A 21,101-nucleotide genomic window follows, 5' to 3' on the forward strand; every position below is an offset into this window, starting at 1 on the left:
CTTTTTTCCTAAATTAATACACCCCAAGCAAGTATTTTAATTAGAGCGCACACATTTGGAACAGCATTCAGGTAACCTGAGGGCACTCCTTCACTTCATGAAACACCTTATTCTCCCGCTCACCTTCTTCTGAGCAGCTTCTTTCTTTCTCTTGTCGTCTTTCCTCTTTCTCTTTTCTTCCATCAACTGTTCTTCCTCCTCTTGCACCAATTCCCTGGAGGATAGGGCTGAAGTTAGGAATGCATTCTGGAAAAATAGCCTAACTATTACAGGTAGCCCTCACAACTGTTCATTTAGTAACCACAGGAAGTTACAAATTGGCACTGAAAAAAGTAACTTATGATCTGTCCTTGCATTTATGACCACTGTGGCATCCGCCATGTGAATAAAATTTGGGGACTTGAAACTGGCATGCTTGTATGACGGTTGGAGTGTCAGGTGACCACCATTTATGACCTTCCCCGCTGGCTTCTGACAAGCAAAGTCAAGAGGAGAAGCAGGATTCATTTAATAACCATTTAACAACTGCAGTGATTCATTTAACAACTGTGGTAAAAAGATAGTAAAATTGGGTGTGACTTACTTAACAACTGCCTTGCTTATCAATGCAAATTCTGGTCCTAACTGTGGTTAGGACATATACTATCTGTATATGTTCCTATTATACCTGAACTTTACTTTTTAATAAAAACAAAAAGCGACATATTACTTCATTTGTTGAGCTTTCTTTTTTAAAATACAACAACCTCAATTTGTTGCATTACAGGAAAGAACAAGTATGATTAACTATCCAAGAACTTGTTCAGAGAAGGCACTGAGCAGAATTTGGGAGTTAAGGTCTGTGGAACGAGGCAAGGACTTGAAATGCTATAGGGTCTCTGCTTGAGCAGGGGGTTGGACTAGACCAACCTGTGGGTCGGGACCCCTTTGGGGGTCAAACGACCCTTTCACAGGGTTGCCTAAGACCATTGGAAAACACATATTTTTGAAAAAATAGGGAAAACATAAAATAATTTTATGGTTGGGGGCCACCACAACATGAGGAACTGTATTAAAGGGTCGTGGCATTAGGAAGGTTAGACGACCTCCAAGGACCTTTCCAGCTCTATTCTATTCTACTTGACAGGAAGGTGATACAGGGGGAGATGAGAGAGGGGGGAAAGGGGGAAGCATCATGCAGGCTCTCATAGAAAGGTCCAACAAGAAGATTTTTATCAAAGCACTTTTGGTAAAACTTCAATCCTGGCTTGCTTCCAACATTCTTTTTTCACTGTGCTTCCATATTATTTACTAAGTTTTACTCTTCAGTTAGTATCAAACCATTTACAGTTAATACATTTTATGCTTTCCTTTTCTGTCTGAAGGACAGCATTGTCAGCCAGAGGAAGTGAGGTGCTTCCTGGAAGAACCGTATTCAGTTTGTTTTCCAAGAGAGGTTGGAGCAATTAAAACCCCTCTTCACTCTAATTCTTTGCTGTTGGAACACAGCATTTTCAACTTCTTGATTTATTGTAAACGGCAAAAATAATACAGAATTCTTCTTGTTTCTATCCTGATTTTAATGCCAAAATTTTCTACACTTTTGCTAAATTAACTCACTTTAATTTCTAAGCAGGTGGCTTCCTGTATCCTTCAGCTGCTATAGCCAATACAGTGAGAAAATTAACCCAATGTCCCTAGGAGACATTGCCCTGGCTTTCTCATTGTCAGAGTTCAAGCTCATTTTGCTCATTTCATCCTCTGAGCTTTATGGCAAAAGTAACAAGATTCATGAGCTAATGGCTTTTCCTGGACTTATTTAATAGATCCTATTACAGCTCCTCTCCCATTCCTTTCTGCAAACTTTTTATCTAAAATCCTTACTGTGGATCTTGAGTTCCCAAAGTCTACAGGATTCAGGCCAAGCCCCTCAGCGTAATCAAGGGCATGATAGTTTGACCAAACACGTTTTACTTAACCTTATGGAGTACAATCCCTGTTATGCCTGTTGTCTGTCAGGGAGACGACTAAGCCTCCTGTTACACAGATTAACAGAGTTGGAAGGGACCTTGTAGGTCATCTAGTCCAATCCTCCACTCCACCCAAGTAGGAGACCCTACACCATCCCTGACCAACAAAACCAATTTTGCTGTATTTATTTTGTACAATGACAGTAAAGGATATAACTATATATATAAATTACCTGCAAGGTCACTTCCAACTCTGTTAATCTAAATCCTGTCTGCCAGGCACTGCTGTGGAATGTGTCCCAGTGATGCTCTCAAGGAAATAATCCAACCACTATAAAGACTCTTCTCCCCCCTTCCTATAGCAAACTACTGAAATATAAAATATGCATACAAACCTTGACTTAAAGTCTTATAAAACACAAATCTGGAGCAATGATTTGTATTTGGACAGGACTATTTTTGGTAGTTTCATTTATGAAACTGCAAGGAGAAAGAATGCAGTTTAGCACATGTACACACAATCTGTTGAACGGAGCCCATCCTTTTGACAAGGTCCTGCTTTTCCAGCCAATTTAAATTACAGGTAATCCTCGACTTACGACCACAGTTGAGCCCAGAATTTATGTTGCTAAATGAAAAATTTGTTCAGTGCCCCATTTTACGACTTTTCTTGCCACATTTTTAAAGTGAATCACTGCAGTTGTTGAATTAATTGTTAAATGAATTTGGCTTCCCCGTTGACTTGATGTCAGAAGGTCGCAAAGGGGATCACATGACCCCAGGATGCTGCAACCAGTTTTGCGAAGCATCTGAATTTTTTCACGTGTCCCATGGGGATGCCACAACGCTTGTAACTGAAAAATGGTCACAGGTCACTTTTTTCAATGCCATTTGTAACTTTGAACAGTCACTAAATGAACTGCTGTAGGACAAGGACTGCCTGTACAAGAGTTTTCACTGTATGATCCCCACATTCAATGGGATGAAAGGGGCATTCAGTGTTGAAGTCGGTATTGTCTTGCAAGGCCCTTTCAGAGCTCAATGACATGGGAACACACAGGTGCGTAGCCTCACACGCAGTAGGCTACGCAATACATGGCCAGCTACTCACACCCAGCTCTTCCATCAACCACGCATGCAAATACCACACACCCAAAGAACTAGGTTACCACCCTGCACAAGAGCCAGGAGCAACCCTTTTCCACCTCTCAGGACTGAGCAGCCTGTAGCAGAGCAATTTCTTGCACTGTTGGCACATCAGCTCCTGCCTGCGCTGCACTCCTCCTGTCCCCCTTGATGCGCAAAACTTGTGCTGTGCCAGGGTGGCTGTGGGACAGAATAGCGACTCACTCCAGGACATGAACTGGTGTAGGGCCAGATTGCCAGAGAGAGCATCTGCTTTTTCCCTTAATTTTAAATTATTTAATTATCAGATGAGATCTTATACTTGCTTGTGCTTCACTGCGGTGACAGACTACCATGAAGTGTGGGAAGGGAGGCGATGCTTCGGGAAACGAAAGTAAGGGCTTTATCTCCTTGAGATGCTGCCTCAAGTCACCCAGCTGGAAGGAGGGGTCCACCTACCAACCCGTACTTGAATGACTGTTAGGAACACAACTTGCCTGAACCATATTGGTTACACTGACTGGGAAGCAATGAGACAGTGTTAAGGGAGGAAAGAATAGAACTTATGGATTTTGGTGTGCGATTTTCAGTTCTGGCTTTGCACTAGTGCAATGGATCTGATGTCTAATAAACTATACCTTTCTCAAGAAATGGATCGAAGAATTGTTTCTATTTAGAGCAGTGGTGAAATTTAATTTTTTTTACTACTATATAATTTTTAAATTGTATGGAGAGTGCTTGGTATGATTGTGGTTGATTGAATGTACCCACTTTTATTGATGATATTGCTGTTCTTGTTTTTAACTTGTTCATAGGGATTGACTGATCATATGTGTTTGTATGTGTGTGTGTGGGTCGGGAGCATAGCTGGGTACCTCCTGCACTGAGTGCTTTGCAGAAGTGTCAGGGGGGCCCAGGCTCAATCCTGTCCTCAGATGTTTGTGTCGAAGGGCCTGCCGGTGAATCCGGTGGCCGGGGGGGGGGGGGGAGAGACCATAGACGCAGGAGTGGGCCGGAACATTAGGGTCATAACGGGGAGGGGCAGATATGGCGGGAACTTTAGGGCGAGCCATTACCGGGGAAGGAGGGTTCCCTACGTCATAGGGATCCCTCCTTCTGGCCCTTTTAGTTCCACTCCAAGGCCAGTTGGCATGAGTAGTCAGGGCTCCGCGAGCTGCACTGGCTACCTATTGGTCTCCAGATACGCTTCAAGGTGCTAGTCGTCACTTATAAAGCCCTTCATGGTATTGGACCTGGGTACTTGAGAGACCGCCTGCTGCCAATTACCTCCCAAAGGCCCATTAGATCCCACAGATTAGGCCTCCTCCAGATTCCATCTACTGGCCAATGTCGTCTGGCTACTACCCGGAGGAGGGCCTTCTCTGTGGCTGCTCCGGCCCTCTGGAATGAACTCCCCGCGGAGATTCAGACCCTCACCTCCCTCCAGGCTTTCCGTAAAGCCGTTAAAACCTGGCTGTGCCGGCAGGCCTGGATTGACGAGTTCCCTTCCCCCCCTCGAATTGTGTGACTGTTGATTGTTTTTTAAATTCTCTTTGTATCTTGTTTGTTGTATTACTTTGTTGTTTTACCCCCCCCCCCTTCTGGGTTTGTTAGCCGCCCTGAGTCCTTCCGGGAATAGGGCAGCATATAAATGCAATAAACCTTCAAACCTACTGGTTCTGTGGGTGTGGCTTGGTGGGCATGGCATGGGAAGGATACTGCAAAATCTCCATTCCCACCTCACTCTGGGGTCAGCCAGAGATGATATTTGCCGGTTCTCTGAACTCAAAATTTCCACTACCGGTTCTCCAGAACCTGTCACCCAATTTAGGAGGCTTAAGTTGTGGCAAGTCTGACACATACAGCTTCCAGTGATCAGATCATCTTACTGTCCTAAACAGTATTAATGCATTGATTCTCTAGGAATGCTTTTGTTATGCACAAATATGTAGTTTTGGGTCATTTTCCTCAATAAATAAATGAACAAAGTTTTTGTCTCGTTTGTTTCATCAGGCTTTCTTTGTCTATATTTAGGCTTTATGTGGGAACAGATTTTAGATCATATTTATGCAGAAATACTGAAAATTCAAAGGGTCCACAAACTTTTTAGTCCCACTGTAATTTTCTCATATTGTGTTTCCAGGGGAAGAGGGAAGGAACAATGTCCGGTGTATGGAATGTTTAGCAATGGACGCCTTCTCTCTTCAAAGAAGACTGAAAATCAGAGTATTTTATGGAGAGTTTTTATAGCTAGAGAAATTTTGACAGCACTCCACAGGACATCTTGTGAGTAATGCAGTGTTGGTGGGGAATAAGAGGAGAATAAGGCTGGCATGGATGTAGATAACACTTAACTGAAAGAAAGTGTTCCTGATTCAAAAATATGTAATACAGCTTAAGCAACCACAGACTTCTGTTTGGTCACAATGTAACACAAAGGTTTACAATGCCATCTTTGTTTTTCCATCTTCCGTCTTAAATGAAGGGAAACACAGTTTAACACCTCAGAGAACTCTTCCTCAGTTTCTATGGACTAAGCAAGGCTTAAACGATCTAGCTCTTGTACAACAGACGTCTACAGTACCCTGAAGAACCAGTAAAGTGAATGGGGCTATAAAGCAGGGCTCTCCAAACTTGGCAACTTTTAAGACGTGTGGACTTGAACTCACAGAATTCCCCACTCAGCAAAGCAAAGCTGGCTGGGGAATTTTGGGAGTTGAACTCCCAAATATTAAAGTTGGAGATATGCCATGTAGATTCAAGCAAGCTGGCTCCAAGTACCTGACTGCAGGTTCGTAACTGAAAAGAGACAGATCTTGGGAGCGCCGTTCCTTGGAAAAACCCAGGCATGAGGCAGAAGGAAGAGAGAAGCAGGCTGCAAAGAAGCAGAACGGAACTTGCAAAGAAATAGGAATCGGGGACCTCTGAAAGGAAGGAGGGTCCCAAGCTGGGCAGCTGCTGATACCAACCTCAGCCCAGGCAGAAAGACGGCGAGACCCCCAGGGCAAAAGGAGAGCAGAACAGCCAAGACAAGAGGTGGAGCTGAAAGGAAGGAGGGGAGTGGCCTGGCAGATCCCAAGAGATGGGAGGCCAAGCTAGATTTAGGAGTGGATACTTAGTTGGCCCGTTGACCAATGGAGGTGAAGAAATCCAAATGTGTCCAGCTTGGGATGGGCTGCAGCAAGCTGTGACAGGTGAGGAGAGATGCAATGTCAGGGAGGAAAAGGGGGAGGCGGAGAGGTGCTGCTGGAACAGGTACCTGCTCCCCATTTAAGAAGAGAATCCAGGACAGACCAAGGGGTACATTTCCACTGAGCTCTGGAACAGAGCAAGCAGTTTAAATCAGGAGTCCCCGACCCCCTGGCCCCATGGCTGAAAGTGGGCGGTGACGGAAACCATCCTCCCCACCACAAGACCGTGTCTTTCACGAAACCAGTCCTTGGTGCCAAAGAGATTGGGGACCGCTGGTTTAAAGCTATTCCGCCACCCTGCTATCTAGACTGCAGGGCCAGATGGCCCTTGTTGCCCATAAACAGAGGCTTGTATTTTTCTTACTGGATCAAGGGGGGGGGGAGCACTACCCCTTAGAGCCCCTCCCCCATCAAGGGTTTAGCAGCAGGCTTAGTGGAGAAGTGGAGGGGGGCTGGAGGACTCCCTTCAGGACTCCATGGAGCCCCCTTTGAATTCCTGACCAGATGCTGTCACTCCACATCAGCTACTCCTACACTTTAGTACGTTGCAATTTTAATAAATTAAAAGTAGGCAGAACGTTTTGTATTGTAACTCTCAATATTATTTAAATTAGATACTTTTAAAAGAATCAAAGTATTATTAGATTATGTGGATTACAGTAGGTAAAATGAAGCTTGTAGGTTTTCTGTCCTTCCCCAGACTGGAGGGGGGGGATCTAGTTAGGGGAAACGACACAATCTCCACCACTCAAGGCCAAACTCTGAACAACAGGTTGAAAAGGAAACATGAGAAAAGCGGAGCATCAACTAAATGTTTCAGACAGGGAAGGACCTTGAAGCCTCTTCAAGCACCCCGTCTTCCCCCTCCCTCAAAACTGGCACCAGCGCTTTCAAGAACTTTCACCTAAATTGCTGCCCTTCCAGACCGATTTCACCTCTGTTGCACACGTGCACCTCCGAAAGAGGAAGAACTGTTTAACAGAATTGGTGAGGCCCACACTTTTACAATCCCCAGAGGATGCAGCCATGGCCTCATTTAACTCCACCCAGCTGTGGCTACAAAGTCAATTGGAGAAATCAGAAGAGTGTGAAATCAGGGTCTTGGGTGGCAACATTTGCAGCAGAGGCTGTAAGGGTAAAAATGAGGCCTGCAAGAGCCAGAGCCAGCAAGCAGGAGCCCACAGCCAGGAAACCTTCTCAGCAGTCTGTCTGGGAGCCATTTCCCTCTCAGTGAATGGCTTTGGGCCGATTAGCGGCGGTTAATCCCCTTGGCTCTCTCCCCCCACCTCTCTCTCTCCAGACTAAGCACACTTTCCCCAGCTCACCACAAGCTCTTAGATTTCTTTCCCCAGCATTACCCTATATCGGATTTATGGTTATGTAGAGACCGTCATCCAGAAGAACTGAGGAGGAAAAAGGAGGCCTATAACACACATATAATACATATTGTGGGCAGAAGGAAATGAGCTAACTGAGGCAGGGACTCCTGCAGGGATCTGGGATCCACTGGGTTTGTGAACTCTAATATTGGACAGTGTCCTCTGCAGCAGAGCCATCTCTGGGCAAGATCCATGCCCCCCCCCCCAACCTGCTTTATCCACAAAGCCTGGATTTGGGAGGTGATCAATGTCTTTTTGAGAGTGGGGGACATGCCTGCGTCCTGGAAAAAGGCGGAGTAGCAGGCCTTTGCATCTCTCAATCCACCCACATTATGCAACTTCCAACCTTCCAATTTTGGGGGAGGGGGTTGGATAAAGTAGTTGGGCTGAAGAAAGTTCTGAAGGAAACAGATTTGGATCTTCCCTAACTAGGCTTTGGCCCAGACATGGAGGGCAGTGCTGGATGTCCTGACAAGACCTGGAGGGAACGTGGCTCACTCTGCAGTAGTTCAATACCATTAACGATGAGATTCTTCTGGGCTGCCAACAAGGGTTAAGATTCAGGGACACTGTGCTAAATGGAGGATTACAATCAATATTACCTGAGCTCTTAGCTACTCCAGCATAAGGTACTACATAGCTCAGCACTGGTCTTCCATGTTATTTAACACGCAGATGAAACTGTTGAAAAAGGTCAGCTGCTGGTGGGGGGAAATGACGATATCCTTTTACGTGTCTTCACCCTGGGCCAAGCAGAGATGCTGTGGAAGTACTAACACAGCATCTGGAGACTGAAAGGATGAAAATGGGACAAAATCTGCTGAAAATGCACTCCAGCAAGATGCACTGTCCATTTGTCCAGAAACAGCTGTTCATGCCATTCCTAACTATACATTGGGCTGCATTCCCAATGAAGGAGCATGTCTGGAACTTGAGAGTCTTCCTGACTCATAGTTCCTACTGGAAAAGCTAATGGACAGTGTAGCTAAGTCAGCTGGCATGCAACTGCCCCCTTCTGAGAGTAGGCAGCCTTCAGAACTGGCACTAGTCACTCACACCCTTGTTACCTCAAAATTCAATGACTTGAAAAGTACTGGGCACATTTGGTACAAAATGCAGCAATCTGTATACCGATGACTTGATATAGCTCTGTTTCACCAGTATTAGAGGCTGGTTATTGGTTTATTTCCAGATACAATTCCAGGTGCTTATTTTTGCCTTTTGAAGTCTCAAAAGATTTATTTACTCAGGTTTCTGCCTTCCCAATCAAAAGACTGGATGGGCTGAAATCTTAGCAACAAAATTATATGGTTTTAGATCCAGTCTCCTGGTTGATTTGTGCACAAGCGGATATTCTGGTGTCCTCTTCATCAACAGATCAAGGGGAGACTCGGAGACTCGGAAACAGGCATTTCCAAGAACTGCCCCATTCCAGTAAAATCGGCTGTCCTTGCATTCCAGAGAAAAGGGCTTTAAAGAGGCTGTTTGGAGATGAAAATTTACATCCTGCCCCTAATCCACATTTGAGGGTGTTGTTTTTTTTTAACCTTTTCTTGATTTTTAGATAATTATTGTAATAATTCTAAATTTTACTGGGACCTTAGCTGCCTGGGCAAGATATATAGAAATGTTGAAAAATTAATGCATTTGTGTTATGCATATGCATACTAATTCATATTAATTCACAAACTTCAGAATATTATTTGGTATGCTAGGTGACAGCACCCTAAATACCCAAACTTGGTACCCATTGTTCCCACCCAGATCTGGTTTGTTTCATGCAATCCCACGAGGGAAGGCATGCTCAGCGACAACCAGTCACCTAAGATAGGAAGGTTCTTTGAATGGCTGGTAATATAAAGACTGTCTTAATATACTCAGTGTGATCTTATGTTTTTACAGGTAATCCTCGTTATATAATGGTTCATTTACTGACCATTCAAAGTTACAACGGCACTGAAAAAGAGACATGATTGTTTTACACACTTACAACTGTTGCAGCATCCCCATGGTCGTGAGATCAAAATTCAGATGCTTGGCAACTGACTTATATTTATGACGGTTGCAGTGTCCCAGGATCATGTGATCCCCTTTCGCGATCTTCTGGCAAGGGGAAGCTAGATTCACGTAACAACTGTGTTACTAACTTAACAACTGCAGTGATTCACTTAACAACCATGGCACTTAACAACCATGGTCATAAAATGGGGCAAAACTCACTTAACAAATGTCTCACTTAGTCAGAGAAATTGTCAAGGGCTTTCTGTATTCATAGTACCAATTATTTTGAGTCCTTAGGTTTTTACCCTGCCTTTCCTCCAGGAGCTCTTTTCTCTGATTTTGCTCCACAACTACTACCTTGTGAGAAATTATGCCTAATCCAGAGTCACCAAGGGAAATTTCCTGGCTGAGAGTAGGTATGGATTTGGTTCTCTCCCGGAAAGGTACAATATCCTGAACCTCAGGCCTAATTCAATGAATTTAAATCTGATAAAGTTAAAGCTGCAATTTAAAATCTTAGGCAAAATTTGGTAAACTTTTAGTGCATGGATTACATATGCAAAGGTTACTTACCCATTAAAAACATACAATTTAAAATATGTGACATGTTTAGCTAAAGCAAAGAGATGAAAGACTGCCCAAAGCCATAACAGGGAACAATCCTTTGGGAACACAGTTTTCCTTTGCTTAGTGGTCAACAAGATAGGATGGGCAGCACAAAGCACAAAGAGTTGCACATTTCTAGTTGATTGTTGAAATAATTCACAACTGAATGAAACCAGCTTTTTTGGTGACAAGGGAGGGCAGAGATCTGGCAACATTTCTCAAATTGTGGATTTAGTCTTGGGGGACCCCTTTACTGATTGTTGTAGGCCAAACTTTCAAAGACTGGAAAGAAAGACTGTTTTTTCCTATACAACTCTGCCTACACACATTGGTTCACCAGGCGTGTTATAGATTCATTATCAAAACAAACTGGAATACTGTAGATCAGATATCCCCCAACCCTTGGTCCGCAGCCAGGCACCAGTCCGTGGCCATACAAACCAGGCCATACAAGTGAGCAAAGCCCCATAGGATCCAAACAGCACTCAGGACCATGCACCCTCCAGGTCCGCAGAAAAAAGCCCTCCACAGAACTGGTCCCTGGCACCCAAAAGGGGAGGGGGCGTTGCTGTAGATGATATAAAAGGTAGCCTGCTCATGGAAATATTGCCCCTTACAAATACCTATGTTAACAGCCACAGGTTCAATGTCCTCTGACTCAGGCCTTTCTACATGGCATATGAACTAGAGGATTTCAGCCCATGTAGTGGTAGTTCTTGACTTACAACCATTCATTTAGTGACTGTTTGAAGTCACAAGAACATTGAAAGAAGTGACTCCGGGCTACAGCAGTGCCCCCCCCCAACAGTCAATGATCAAAATTCAGATGCTTGGCAAGTGACACATATTTATGACATTTGCAGGGGGGTTGTCATGTGATCAGCTTTTGCGACCATCTGACAAGCAAAGTCTCTGGGGAAGCCAGATTCACTTAACCAGGTGACTCACTTATCAACTACAGTGATTCCCTTAACAACTGAGGCAAGAAAGCTTGTAAAATGGTCATAAAATCTACTTAACTGTCTTGGGCTCAACTGTGGTTGTAAGTCAAGGACTACAACCTGTACAATAGTCAGGCCAGTCTAAAAAGTAAATACTCCCATTAATCAGCTTTCATTCCGAGGGGCATAATAAAAACATCATGGAGACATAAACAGAACCATTACTTCTGCAGTAGCTTTTCACAAGCCCTTCATGACTATGCTCAGTACTGAAGGTAAGTAAGTGTTTAGGTCGCCTTTAACATATTCTTCATGCTTTTATATATTCTGCAGTGAGGAATATATACAAACAACTCTTCAGTCAGAATCCTCATTATGCCTGATTCAACATAACTGGGAACATTATTTTTTTCATATAAGGAATGGGGAAGGCTTTCCCTGGTAGTATTTGTTTTATATATATCCTGCTTATAACCTCTGACAGATATAATTTTCAGGATTAGGAATAAATGCTCTCTTTAAAAGCAGGAATACAGATTTACAAAGAGGGAAATCGATCATCTTTATTTAGTCCCAATGAAGACAGAAAACACCTGGCTAGCAATAGTTACTGTTCTTGCCAAAAATCTGTTTTGCCCAGTTAACATTTTGTTGGATTTTAAAACTACTGAATCATCCTTATTTTTCAGACTATCCAAGTACAGGAAAACTAGGAAGATTAAAACCATGCTGGTTTTTAAACTATTCTAAATAACAATACAACATGGAGAGAAAGCTCAACTAGCATTATCAGAAGAATGAGAATTCCAATAAGGATTACGCTGAAGAGCTTTTAAAAAGTTATTCAATTTGCTTTGTGGTATGAGCCTCTACAGATGCCAGGAAATTACTATTCTGATTTTCAGGAACAAATTATTTCAAATATATATAATAGCAACTAGACATATAGAGTTTCACAGTGCTTTACAGCCCTTTCTAAGAGTCAGCCTACTGCCCCCCAACAATCTGGATCCTCATTTTACTGACCTTGGAAGGACATATAAATGCATTCCTAACTTTTAGAATTAGGATAAAAAGCAATTTAGGGAAGATTGTATATGAGCAATATGCCTCAGATGATTTTTTTTTTTACAATGGAAATACTGCTTCTTGAAATGAATTTGGTTGTTTCAACTGTTATGCAGAAGCAATTAAAAAAAACCACTCTGAACTCTATAAACAAATACTCAAGTTTCTAAAGGCTGGTGCAGTCGAAGGGCAGTTTCAACGCGAGCGAGCGCTTGCCTCTGTATGAGCACAGCCAAGGAGTCAATCTTCCCTTCGCAAGATGCGGTTTGTGTGCAGCTCAAGGCCAGCAAAAGGTTTTGCAGGCGATGGGAAGAAATCTATTTGGCAGGACAAAGTTGGAGAGGGGAGAAGTGGGGGGGGGGAGACACGCCAGCAAACAAACAAAACCCCACATTCATTCCTGCGGCGGCTCTTCCCGTGTAGCGAAAGGGAGCATGCCTGGCACAGGAGCCGAAGGGACGGGGAGGAAAAGCCGGCAGAAAACGGCGCCTTCTCCCTCCCCCCGCCCCGGTCTCCACACGACGCAGCCACGCCAAACTTTCGCCTCACCTGCTTGGTTTCCTTTCGGCGTCTTTGGTCGCTTTGGCTTCCCACTCTCTGCAAGAGAAAAGAGAAGAGCCCGTCAGGAAGGCCGAGCCAGCCCCGCCGACGCCCCCGGGGGCCCTCCGGAGGGAAGCAGCGCGGGGGCCCTGAGGAGGAGGAGGAGGCCGCCCGGGGATGCTCGGAGGGGCGGACTTCGAGGTGGGAGGGGCGCCACGGGACAAAGGCCGCCGGCGGGGGGAGGGTAAGGGACGGGATGCCGGCCTGGCGTTCCCCTTCCCGCCGGGCGCCTCCAGCGGGTCTCGGCCGGCCTCCTCCTCCTCCTTCTCCTCAGGGCGGGCTCGCTGCGGGGCTCACCGCATGTGCTTGGCGCGGGGGGCGGGCCTCCTAGGCGCGGGGTCTTGGGCCCGGCGCCGCTCCGCTGGGGGCCCTCGGCAGGCTCGCCTGGTCGCCGCCGTCGTCCGCGGGCGCCGCCGCCGCCCTCGGCCGCCTCCTGGCGCCCCCGCGCCCAGCCGCCATTTCCAGCCTCCCTCTCGGAGGAGGCCCACCAGTGCCCGCCCTGCCCCCGGAAGGCCCGCCCCGCCCGAGAAGGACTTCCGGGCGCGGGGCCCGCCCCCAAGATGGCGCCTTCGCGCGGCTCACTAGAGCGGCCTTGGCTTGGCCGGAGACCGCCGTGCGATCGCCGCTCCCTCCTGTGGGCCCTGCGGGGGAGCCCCGGGCCAGAGCCGCCGACTTGTGACCCTGTGCAGCCACCTGTTGTGCCCCGGCCGGGAACTGCGGCTTCTCTAGGCCGGAAAGGTGGAATCGATTGGTCGCCCTGTTGCTTGTCTGAAATTTAACATTAACAGAGTTGGAAGGGACCTTATATGTCATCTTGTCCACCACCCCCAAAAGCAGGAGGAATCCTTGCTTCGCAACTTTAATCTTCCTTGCGACGCTTTCCGGGCAGGTCCCTAAGGAGAAATCTGCGCTTGTAAAGAACTTCAGAACTTTCCTGGTATCCCGTGTTTTTTTCTTCCCTGCAGTTGCTGGCCGTTTGACGTATTCTAGGGACCTCCGCATCACCTGCCTGGATCTGCATGGAAACGTCTAACTGGGTTCAGGAGACATCCATAAACTGGCAGGAATTTCCCAGCAACCTGATACACAGGCGTTATGAGAATGAGTCCCATGGCCTTTCCTACGCAAGTAGCACAGTCTGGATTGCTAATCTTCCATGATCTGCACTGCCCACTCACAAAGGACTGGCACCACTGCAATGTTTATTTAGTTTATGTACCTATTCATCTATCATGTGACTGGACAATGCACACAGTTAGCAGATCTGAACAAACACCATTAAAATACAATTAAAAGAACTATAACAGAACACAACTGCAGGATAGTGTATTCAGAAATGTGTAAACAACATAAATGTTCAGTGGGCTCTATATTTTATTTTTATTTATTTATTTGCATTTGTCAAACGAGAACAAGAGTAAAAGAAGAAAAATACAGTGACAGGGCCAATAGGCACATGAATGGACTTTTGCAAGCCCATCTACTAACTCCATAACCCCCTCTACTAACCACTTATTTCCAAGGGAGAAATACTGTGTGGCCAACTCCTAACCCTTATGAGTTCTAGAAAGATGCGATCAGTGAGCAGTTGAGAAATCTTAACAAGAACTCATTTGCTGTCACACATGTGAACAACCAGTGCTGCTTCTTTGTGCCACGTCTATTTCATCCAGGATCCTTTTCAGCTACAATCAATCCACCTCCAAAATCCCTAGGTGGGCTACAAGCAAAGCAACTAGCAGACTGGATGGGGTGCATGAGAGGTTAAATGAAACTTTGATTTGAGAAGATAAAAGATTATAATGCAAGCCAAAGAGAGAGCAAGAGAGACTTTAATTCATACCTAGCTCATCTTTCCAGGGGGTGGAAGGTGGGGCTATTCCATTTGATTTTCAAATTCTCCAATTTGGAGTGCAATTTCTTACCTAGGAGGAGTCAAGCTGAGCATGGAAGACAAACACTTGAGAGAGGGAGAACTTCCTGCTCTAAATTAGTTGCACAAGAGTTGTGAGTTTTCAGGGCTTTGCTGGATTCTACCCATTATCTTGATTGGCTAGCTTGCTTTTGATTAATCATTTTGAATCCTGTGGTCTGTGTAAAAAAGTCAGTGACACAAGGGGTGAATTGATTTTGTTTATTAAGATTGGTTTGGACTAAACTATGTCTTGGAACCAAAAATAAACGTAACATATTGCAGAGGAACCTACCATCATTCCCCAGAACATGGTGTCAGGTGGAACAATACTTTAGTGTTAACAATGCTTGTAAAACCTTGGAAGCCCAGGTTTCCCTCTGCATACTCTTGTATAAAATGCAATCAAAGTGGGGTTATATTGAGTTTCTTTTTCCTTAGTGCCAGACTGACATTTATTTAGTGGTTCTTGCATTCCTCCTTCCAGATCACTTCCAGATCATATCTCTGCAAAGGGTAGCTTCAACAGTTTTTCAATATAGTTTCCTAATAGTAGTAATCAGGGACTTCCTGTTGAGACAGACTACATCAGCCACAACCTGATGTTTCCACATTTATTGTCAAGCAAACAGGCCAACTGTTGAGTGCTGCCATTTTGGGGGGTGGCTTGACGTTTTATGCTCACAAACTCTGCATTAGAATAATCTTGACATTAACCATTTTCTGGTTTGGGGTTTGCCATGATAACTAACTAGAACTTCAGTGAATAATAGCTTTTAATGTAAATATTTTTTATTTCCATTTTCATAACATACACTCACATGTATACTATACATAGCCCGTATCATATAGTATTAAATAATAATTACATCAGTTCCTCTTGTCAACAATGCCCAGAAAAATAAAAACCCATTTTAGCTCTTCTGCTCTCTATACACCTCTTTCTTCTACCACCCTCCAACTTTCTACCTTCCCTCCATCATCCTTTCCTACTCTACTTCCCCTTCCTTTCTACTGCTCCTCTCTCTACAATCCACTCCTCCTTATCATCCTCATCTTCCCCCCTTACCCTCTCTCCTATCCTTCTCTTCCCATCTTTCTTCTCCCTTCCGTTTCCAACTCCTCCTCTCATTGGTGTATTTCCGCTACATGTCAATATGCTTAACATATCCTAGTTTTAAAGAAAAAATAATAATAGTAAAGAAAATATAAGAGAAAACAGTATACATGTGGAGTCAAATTACGTTAAAATCTAACACGTCTCGTCAAACCTGATCTATATCCCTCCCCCCCCACCCTCCCCCCCATCCTCCCACAACCTTCCCCCCCCCCCCCGACTTCCCAGAACCCGTACACGGTATAGATTTTTAACAAAAACAGTCTAGACTTTCGCTGGGAGGGGCTTGCTGATGGGAGCTGATCATTACAGCTCCCGAATCCCTGGTCACGTTATCTGTTGGATGACCAATCCATCAGACGTCTGACAGTTTGTTTACCTTTTTCTTCGGGCAAGAAGATAAGGTGAGCCGTTCTGCTGAGCAACGTGCCATCCGACCCTTGCAGTTTGTTCCTGGGAGGTGGGGAAGGCCAGCTGAAGGCAGAATTGTCTCCGTGCCAGGAATTCCAGCTGCTATTTGCAGTGCGAACTCTCTCTTCCTCAGAACAAAATTTGATTTACTGAGTCCAAGGCGAGCGGAACCGGTACACATGAACCTTTAATTGTTTGTATTAAATCTTAGCTTCATTTTTACAAGAACTCCTTCCGATAACTTAACTACTAAAGAGACAGTTAAAATGGCGCCGAGCTGCTTCGTAACACTGTTTATGTTTTGAATTTTTACGGAGTTTTAAAAGGAAAGGAGTGATTTATCACTAAATTATCAGCTGTATAATTGGCAAGCAGAGTTTTATTAATTGGTTGAAGAAGAAACTTGGAATGGCTTCTAAGCAAAACCCTACTCAAAAGATTCCCCCCCCCCCCGGCTCCCAAAGGCTCTGGCAGCTCGCCCACACCTGGCACAAAACTGCAGTCACTGCTTCCTCTGCCCCCTATGGATGAGCCATTAACGAAAGAATTTTTCTGAAGGAGTTGGCTGATGCTTTTAAAATTCAGGCAGTTACGATGGAAACAAAACTCAAGAGATATTCGTTGCGCATAAGGATCTGTCTGATAAACTTGAGACCCGGGTTCAAAAGATCAGAGATGATATGCTGGGGATTGTTAGTTTATTGACAGAACATGTTTCCGGAATTGAAGACAGACTAGATGATCTTAATGATGCCAACATTAATTTGATATCGAAAACAGAGGTGGTGCAACAAAAAGTTGAAAATGCTGAAAAAGAAATTATTATGATACAGTATAGACAAATGGAACTTGCACTAAGAGTAAGGGGTTTGCGTGAAAACAATCAGGAAAACTTGAAACAGATTCTTTCAGAAGCTTTTGATAGCCTGATGGGAAGGCCAGGGGGTAACTTTGATTGGCAAATTGATAAGGTTTACCGTGCTAATTCTTGGCTGGTGAAGCAGAAGCAGCTCCCACAGGACATTGTGATATATTTTACTACAAGAGACCAATGTTCCCTCTAATTTTTTTTTCAGTGTGAGCAGAAAAGTATAGTGTTTGAGCTGCACAGTTTCATGCCTGAGCACCTAAGAGAGCCACAGTTTGAACTGCTGTCACGTCTGCTGGACATTTGCGCAACATTCCAAGTGTCAAGCGCCGATTGCTGGCAAGGTTTCAGCCTGACGAATGCCAGGCATGAAAAGTGCCACTCAAACACTATACTTTTCCGCTCACCCTGAAAAAAAAAAGGCTCTCTGCTCAGCTTTTAGATTGTTAGACTGGCTAGAGAGAGACATGGCACCAACAGCCTGGGTCCTGGCATTTTGCAGGCAACCTGTCCTCTCACATTCCTTTGGAATGCAACCCATCACATTTGAATTAGATTTTGCCAATTATCCTATTAAAAGATAATGCTATTATTCTAAAATATGACTAACTCAATATTAAAAACTGTAAATATTTAATGCTGATAAATAATAGCAGTAATTTTTATTTAGTATGATTAAAATCAGTATTGATATATCAATATAATATCTATCAAAATTGACAATAAACACTAAAATAACAATACAAATATATAATGTGGAATATAAATGTAATAAATATAATATATAAATGCAACATAAATGTAATAAAATAATTTATCATGAAACTCTCCCCCTTTAAAGTAGTAAGATCAATTAAATAGTCTAGCAAGTTTGGACAATATGCTATATGTTATGTTACTTAAGAATATATATACCTCAGAATCAGATACAACATCCACATCATTTCCAACTGAGTCAATAAAATCATATGCCATGCCAAAACTATTTTAAATAAAGATATGAAATTAATCAAGTATTGCATTTATTTTTCAAAATGAATGTACAATTTTTTTATTATTTAAGTTTTGTACCCTATCTTTTCTAACTAATGTTAACTTTAAAAAGATGTTACATCAGACTACAATACAAGTAATTAAATGAAGACTAAAATAAGTGTTTTGGCATATTGAGCTTTTTATATTTCTTTCTTATATTGCTTCCTTAGTTGAGAACTTGCTCCTCAGCTTACTTACGCATTAACTGTTTGTTGCTTTTATGGTTTATTCATTCACTGCTCCATCTTCAGTTTTTTTCACAGGGGGCAGGGCTTCCTTCCTTCCTTCCTTCCTTCCTTCCTTCCTTCCTTCCTTCCTTCCTTTCTTCCCTCCACTCCTTTGGCCACCAATTTTGATCCAATTCGCAATTCGTATACTTTTTCTACCACCATCTCATCAAGCAGAATCACACACACACACACGTTCTTTGGGGGGGGGGTTGAATTACTCCGCCTCACAGCAAAGACGCGGCGCAAAGTTGGCGCAGCATGTTTTCGGGCCCCGCTTACGCCGAATCAAATCCACAGCCGGCGGAACCAGGGGGTTGCATTGCAAAGCTGCCAGTCCTCTTGCTTCTTCTCCTTCTTTGCAGGTAAAGCTGGCAAAGCTCCCGCTGGCGCCCCCGCCCATGGCGGCTCATCAAACCAAGTCTGGGGAGGTCCTTTGCGGGCGGCCAGTTCTAGCCACCTGCAAAGGACTTCCCCACGTTTGCTTTGGTAGAAATCTCTGCGCGGCAGTTAGAAACTGCTGCGCGGGGGTTTCTTGCCACGTGCGCGGCCGCGCAGCCGCGCACCTTAGAGGGAACAGTGCAAGAGACATGAGGAATATGATATTGCAAGAGTCCTATAAAACCAAGCTTCAAATTGGGGGTCAGGACTGTTCTGAAAGAGATATCACCTCAAATGCTAAGATCCAGGAAAGACTATGCCTTTTTAGTTGAAGAGCTTAGAAATCGTCAGCTACAGTTCAGATGGGACGCACCATTTGGCCTAGCACTCATTTTCGAGGGGCAAAGATATCGTCTTCATTCAGTATGGAAAGCTCGAGATTTTACCATAATATTTTGAAGGCTGGACATCCCGCACTATCTGGATCTAGAGAAAGAGAACAAGAAGGACAAGATAGACAGCAAACTACACAATTATCAACAAGGATGGATCATCTTTCTCTCTCAGAAACACAAGGAGCCATGGAACAAAGACCAAACCGTGTGATTACCAGACGAATGGATCAACAACTAAAAAAAAAAAACAATCCCAACAATCACCTGCCATCGGTCAAGATGTTACAGTTACCAGTTTAGAAGCAGTGGGAGGAGCCAGGCCAAAGGTTAAACTCCAAGATATCCAGGTGGCTCTAAAAAAGCTTCAGGAAACCAAAGATGACAACTAAGCTTTTAACATGGAATAATGCATATAAAGAGGATATACAATGTATTAGCACAGATGGATTCCGAAAAGAACTAGTTAAAGATTGTATGATAAAGTGGGCTCAAAATATTGAAGAACCAATAATGTTGGATACTTGGGAAAGAATCTGGGTAAGAAATGTAAAATTTACACAAGCCCAAAACCTGAGAGAAAATTTTTACAAGATGTTCTATAGATGGCATTTAGATCCTAAAAAGTTGGCTTCTATGTATCCGAATTTACAACCTAAATGCTGGAGATGTGGTTCTCTCGATGCTACATATTTTCATATATGGTGGACTTGCCAAAAGGTTAAGGCATTTTGGATAAAAATATGGTGCATTATGCAAAATGTTCTTAAAAAAAGGATAAAGTTTACTCCTCAGTTATTTTTGTTAGGTATAATTACTGACTGTACAGCTGTAGAAATTAACTTGATTTTGCACTTAATAACTGCAGCAAGATTGCTGGTGGCGCAATACTGGAAGAAGGAAGACTTGCCTACAATTCAAGAATGGACATTGAAAGTCACAAATCTAGCCGAGATGGCTAAAACATCTGCATATCTTAAGGACCACTCAAACGAGAGATATAAACGAGACTGGAAAAAATGGATTGATTATATACAAAATAAATACGGGACTAAGAAATTCCAGATAGCTTATGCTTAAGATCAGGAATGATTTAAATTGTTTAAAGTTAGTTTAGCAAGGAGGAGCTAAGTTCAATGTAAAGATGTTATCAATTTCTTATTCTTTTTTCCAATATATTTTAGAGTGAATAATATCTTTGAGGATAAGATCCTAGGGAAAAATCACCAAGAAAGTATTTGCACTGGTTCTCTGCTTGTGAACTGGAAACAGCATCTTTGTTCCTGCAAAACCCAGGTTGGTCTATCTGTTTTAATTCAGTGAACAGCAGCCACAAGATTTCTCTGCCAGCTGAGGAAGGAGGTCCAAAATCTGCTTGTGTTTCTCTGATGGAAGTACTCCCAGTTCCTTGGAAGAACAGATAGGAATATGAATTGTGCTTAGATTTTCCTCTGGTGTTCAAAAGACAGGCAGTTTGCAGCAGAAGGAGAAGATTTCTATTAGGAAGAAAGGAAAGAAGGAAGGAAAATGAAAAATATCTTTATTCAGTCAGTGGATCCACACAGTACTTTGTCAAACTAAACCGGAGAGCCTGCTCTGCTTTGGCTCTTATTCCACTTCAACTTTCTGGATGGCTTATTCTCTCCCAAGTGTGGAACAAGAAAATCAGTAGTAGGGAACAGGAGGCGGAAGGGCCATGTTGGGAAATAATAGGAAACTGAGGGTGGAAGAAGCCTAGGGCATCTGCTGAGCTGGACTGAGGCCGGGTTCTAAGGCTAATGGATGAGCCAAAGTTTATGGAGGTACTGTGAAGATGAAAAGCAGAAAACTGGAAGACAAATGTAGGAAATAACTTTTAAAAAATAAATAAAGGTGTTTACTCTGAATAATGCCTCACT

General features: G+C 43.7%; 1 protein-coding gene and 1 long non-coding RNA gene across 2 annotated transcripts in view; one reads left to right on the forward strand and one right to left on the reverse strand.

The window, feature by feature from the left end:
- Positions 1–13,308, reverse strand: part of TNRC6A (trinucleotide repeat containing adaptor 6A) — a 51,423-nt gene extending 38,115 nt beyond the window's left edge. The window contains exons 1-3 of the mRNA XM_087728492.1: positions 13,158–13,308; positions 12,810–12,857; positions 124–214 (exon numbers count right to left, since the gene is read on the reverse strand). Of these exons, the coding sequence (XP_087584618.1) occupies positions 124–214; positions 12,810–12,857; positions 13,158–13,162 (144 nt within the window). The 5' untranslated portion in view covers positions 13,163–13,308. The remainder of the gene's footprint in view (positions 1–123; positions 215–12,809; positions 12,858–13,157) is intronic.
- Positions 13,309–13,392: 84 nt separating this feature from the next.
- LOC106549184 (uncharacterized) lies at positions 13,393–14,230 on the forward strand. The gene is made up of 2 exons (XR_001313563.2): positions 13,393–13,598; positions 13,826–14,230. It is a non-coding gene; the product is annotated as an uncharacterized LOC106549184 (long non-coding RNA).
- Positions 14,231–21,101: the final 6,871 nt, after the last annotated feature.

This window comes from Thamnophis sirtalis, unplaced genomic scaffold (genome assembly GCF_051295495.1).
Source record: "Thamnophis sirtalis isolate CommonGarterSnake01/CBP01778 unplaced genomic scaffold, rThaSir2_p1.2 scaffold_14, whole genome shotgun sequence".
NCBI classification, from domain to species: Eukaryota; Metazoa; Chordata; class Lepidosauria; order Squamata; family Natricidae; genus Thamnophis; species Thamnophis sirtalis.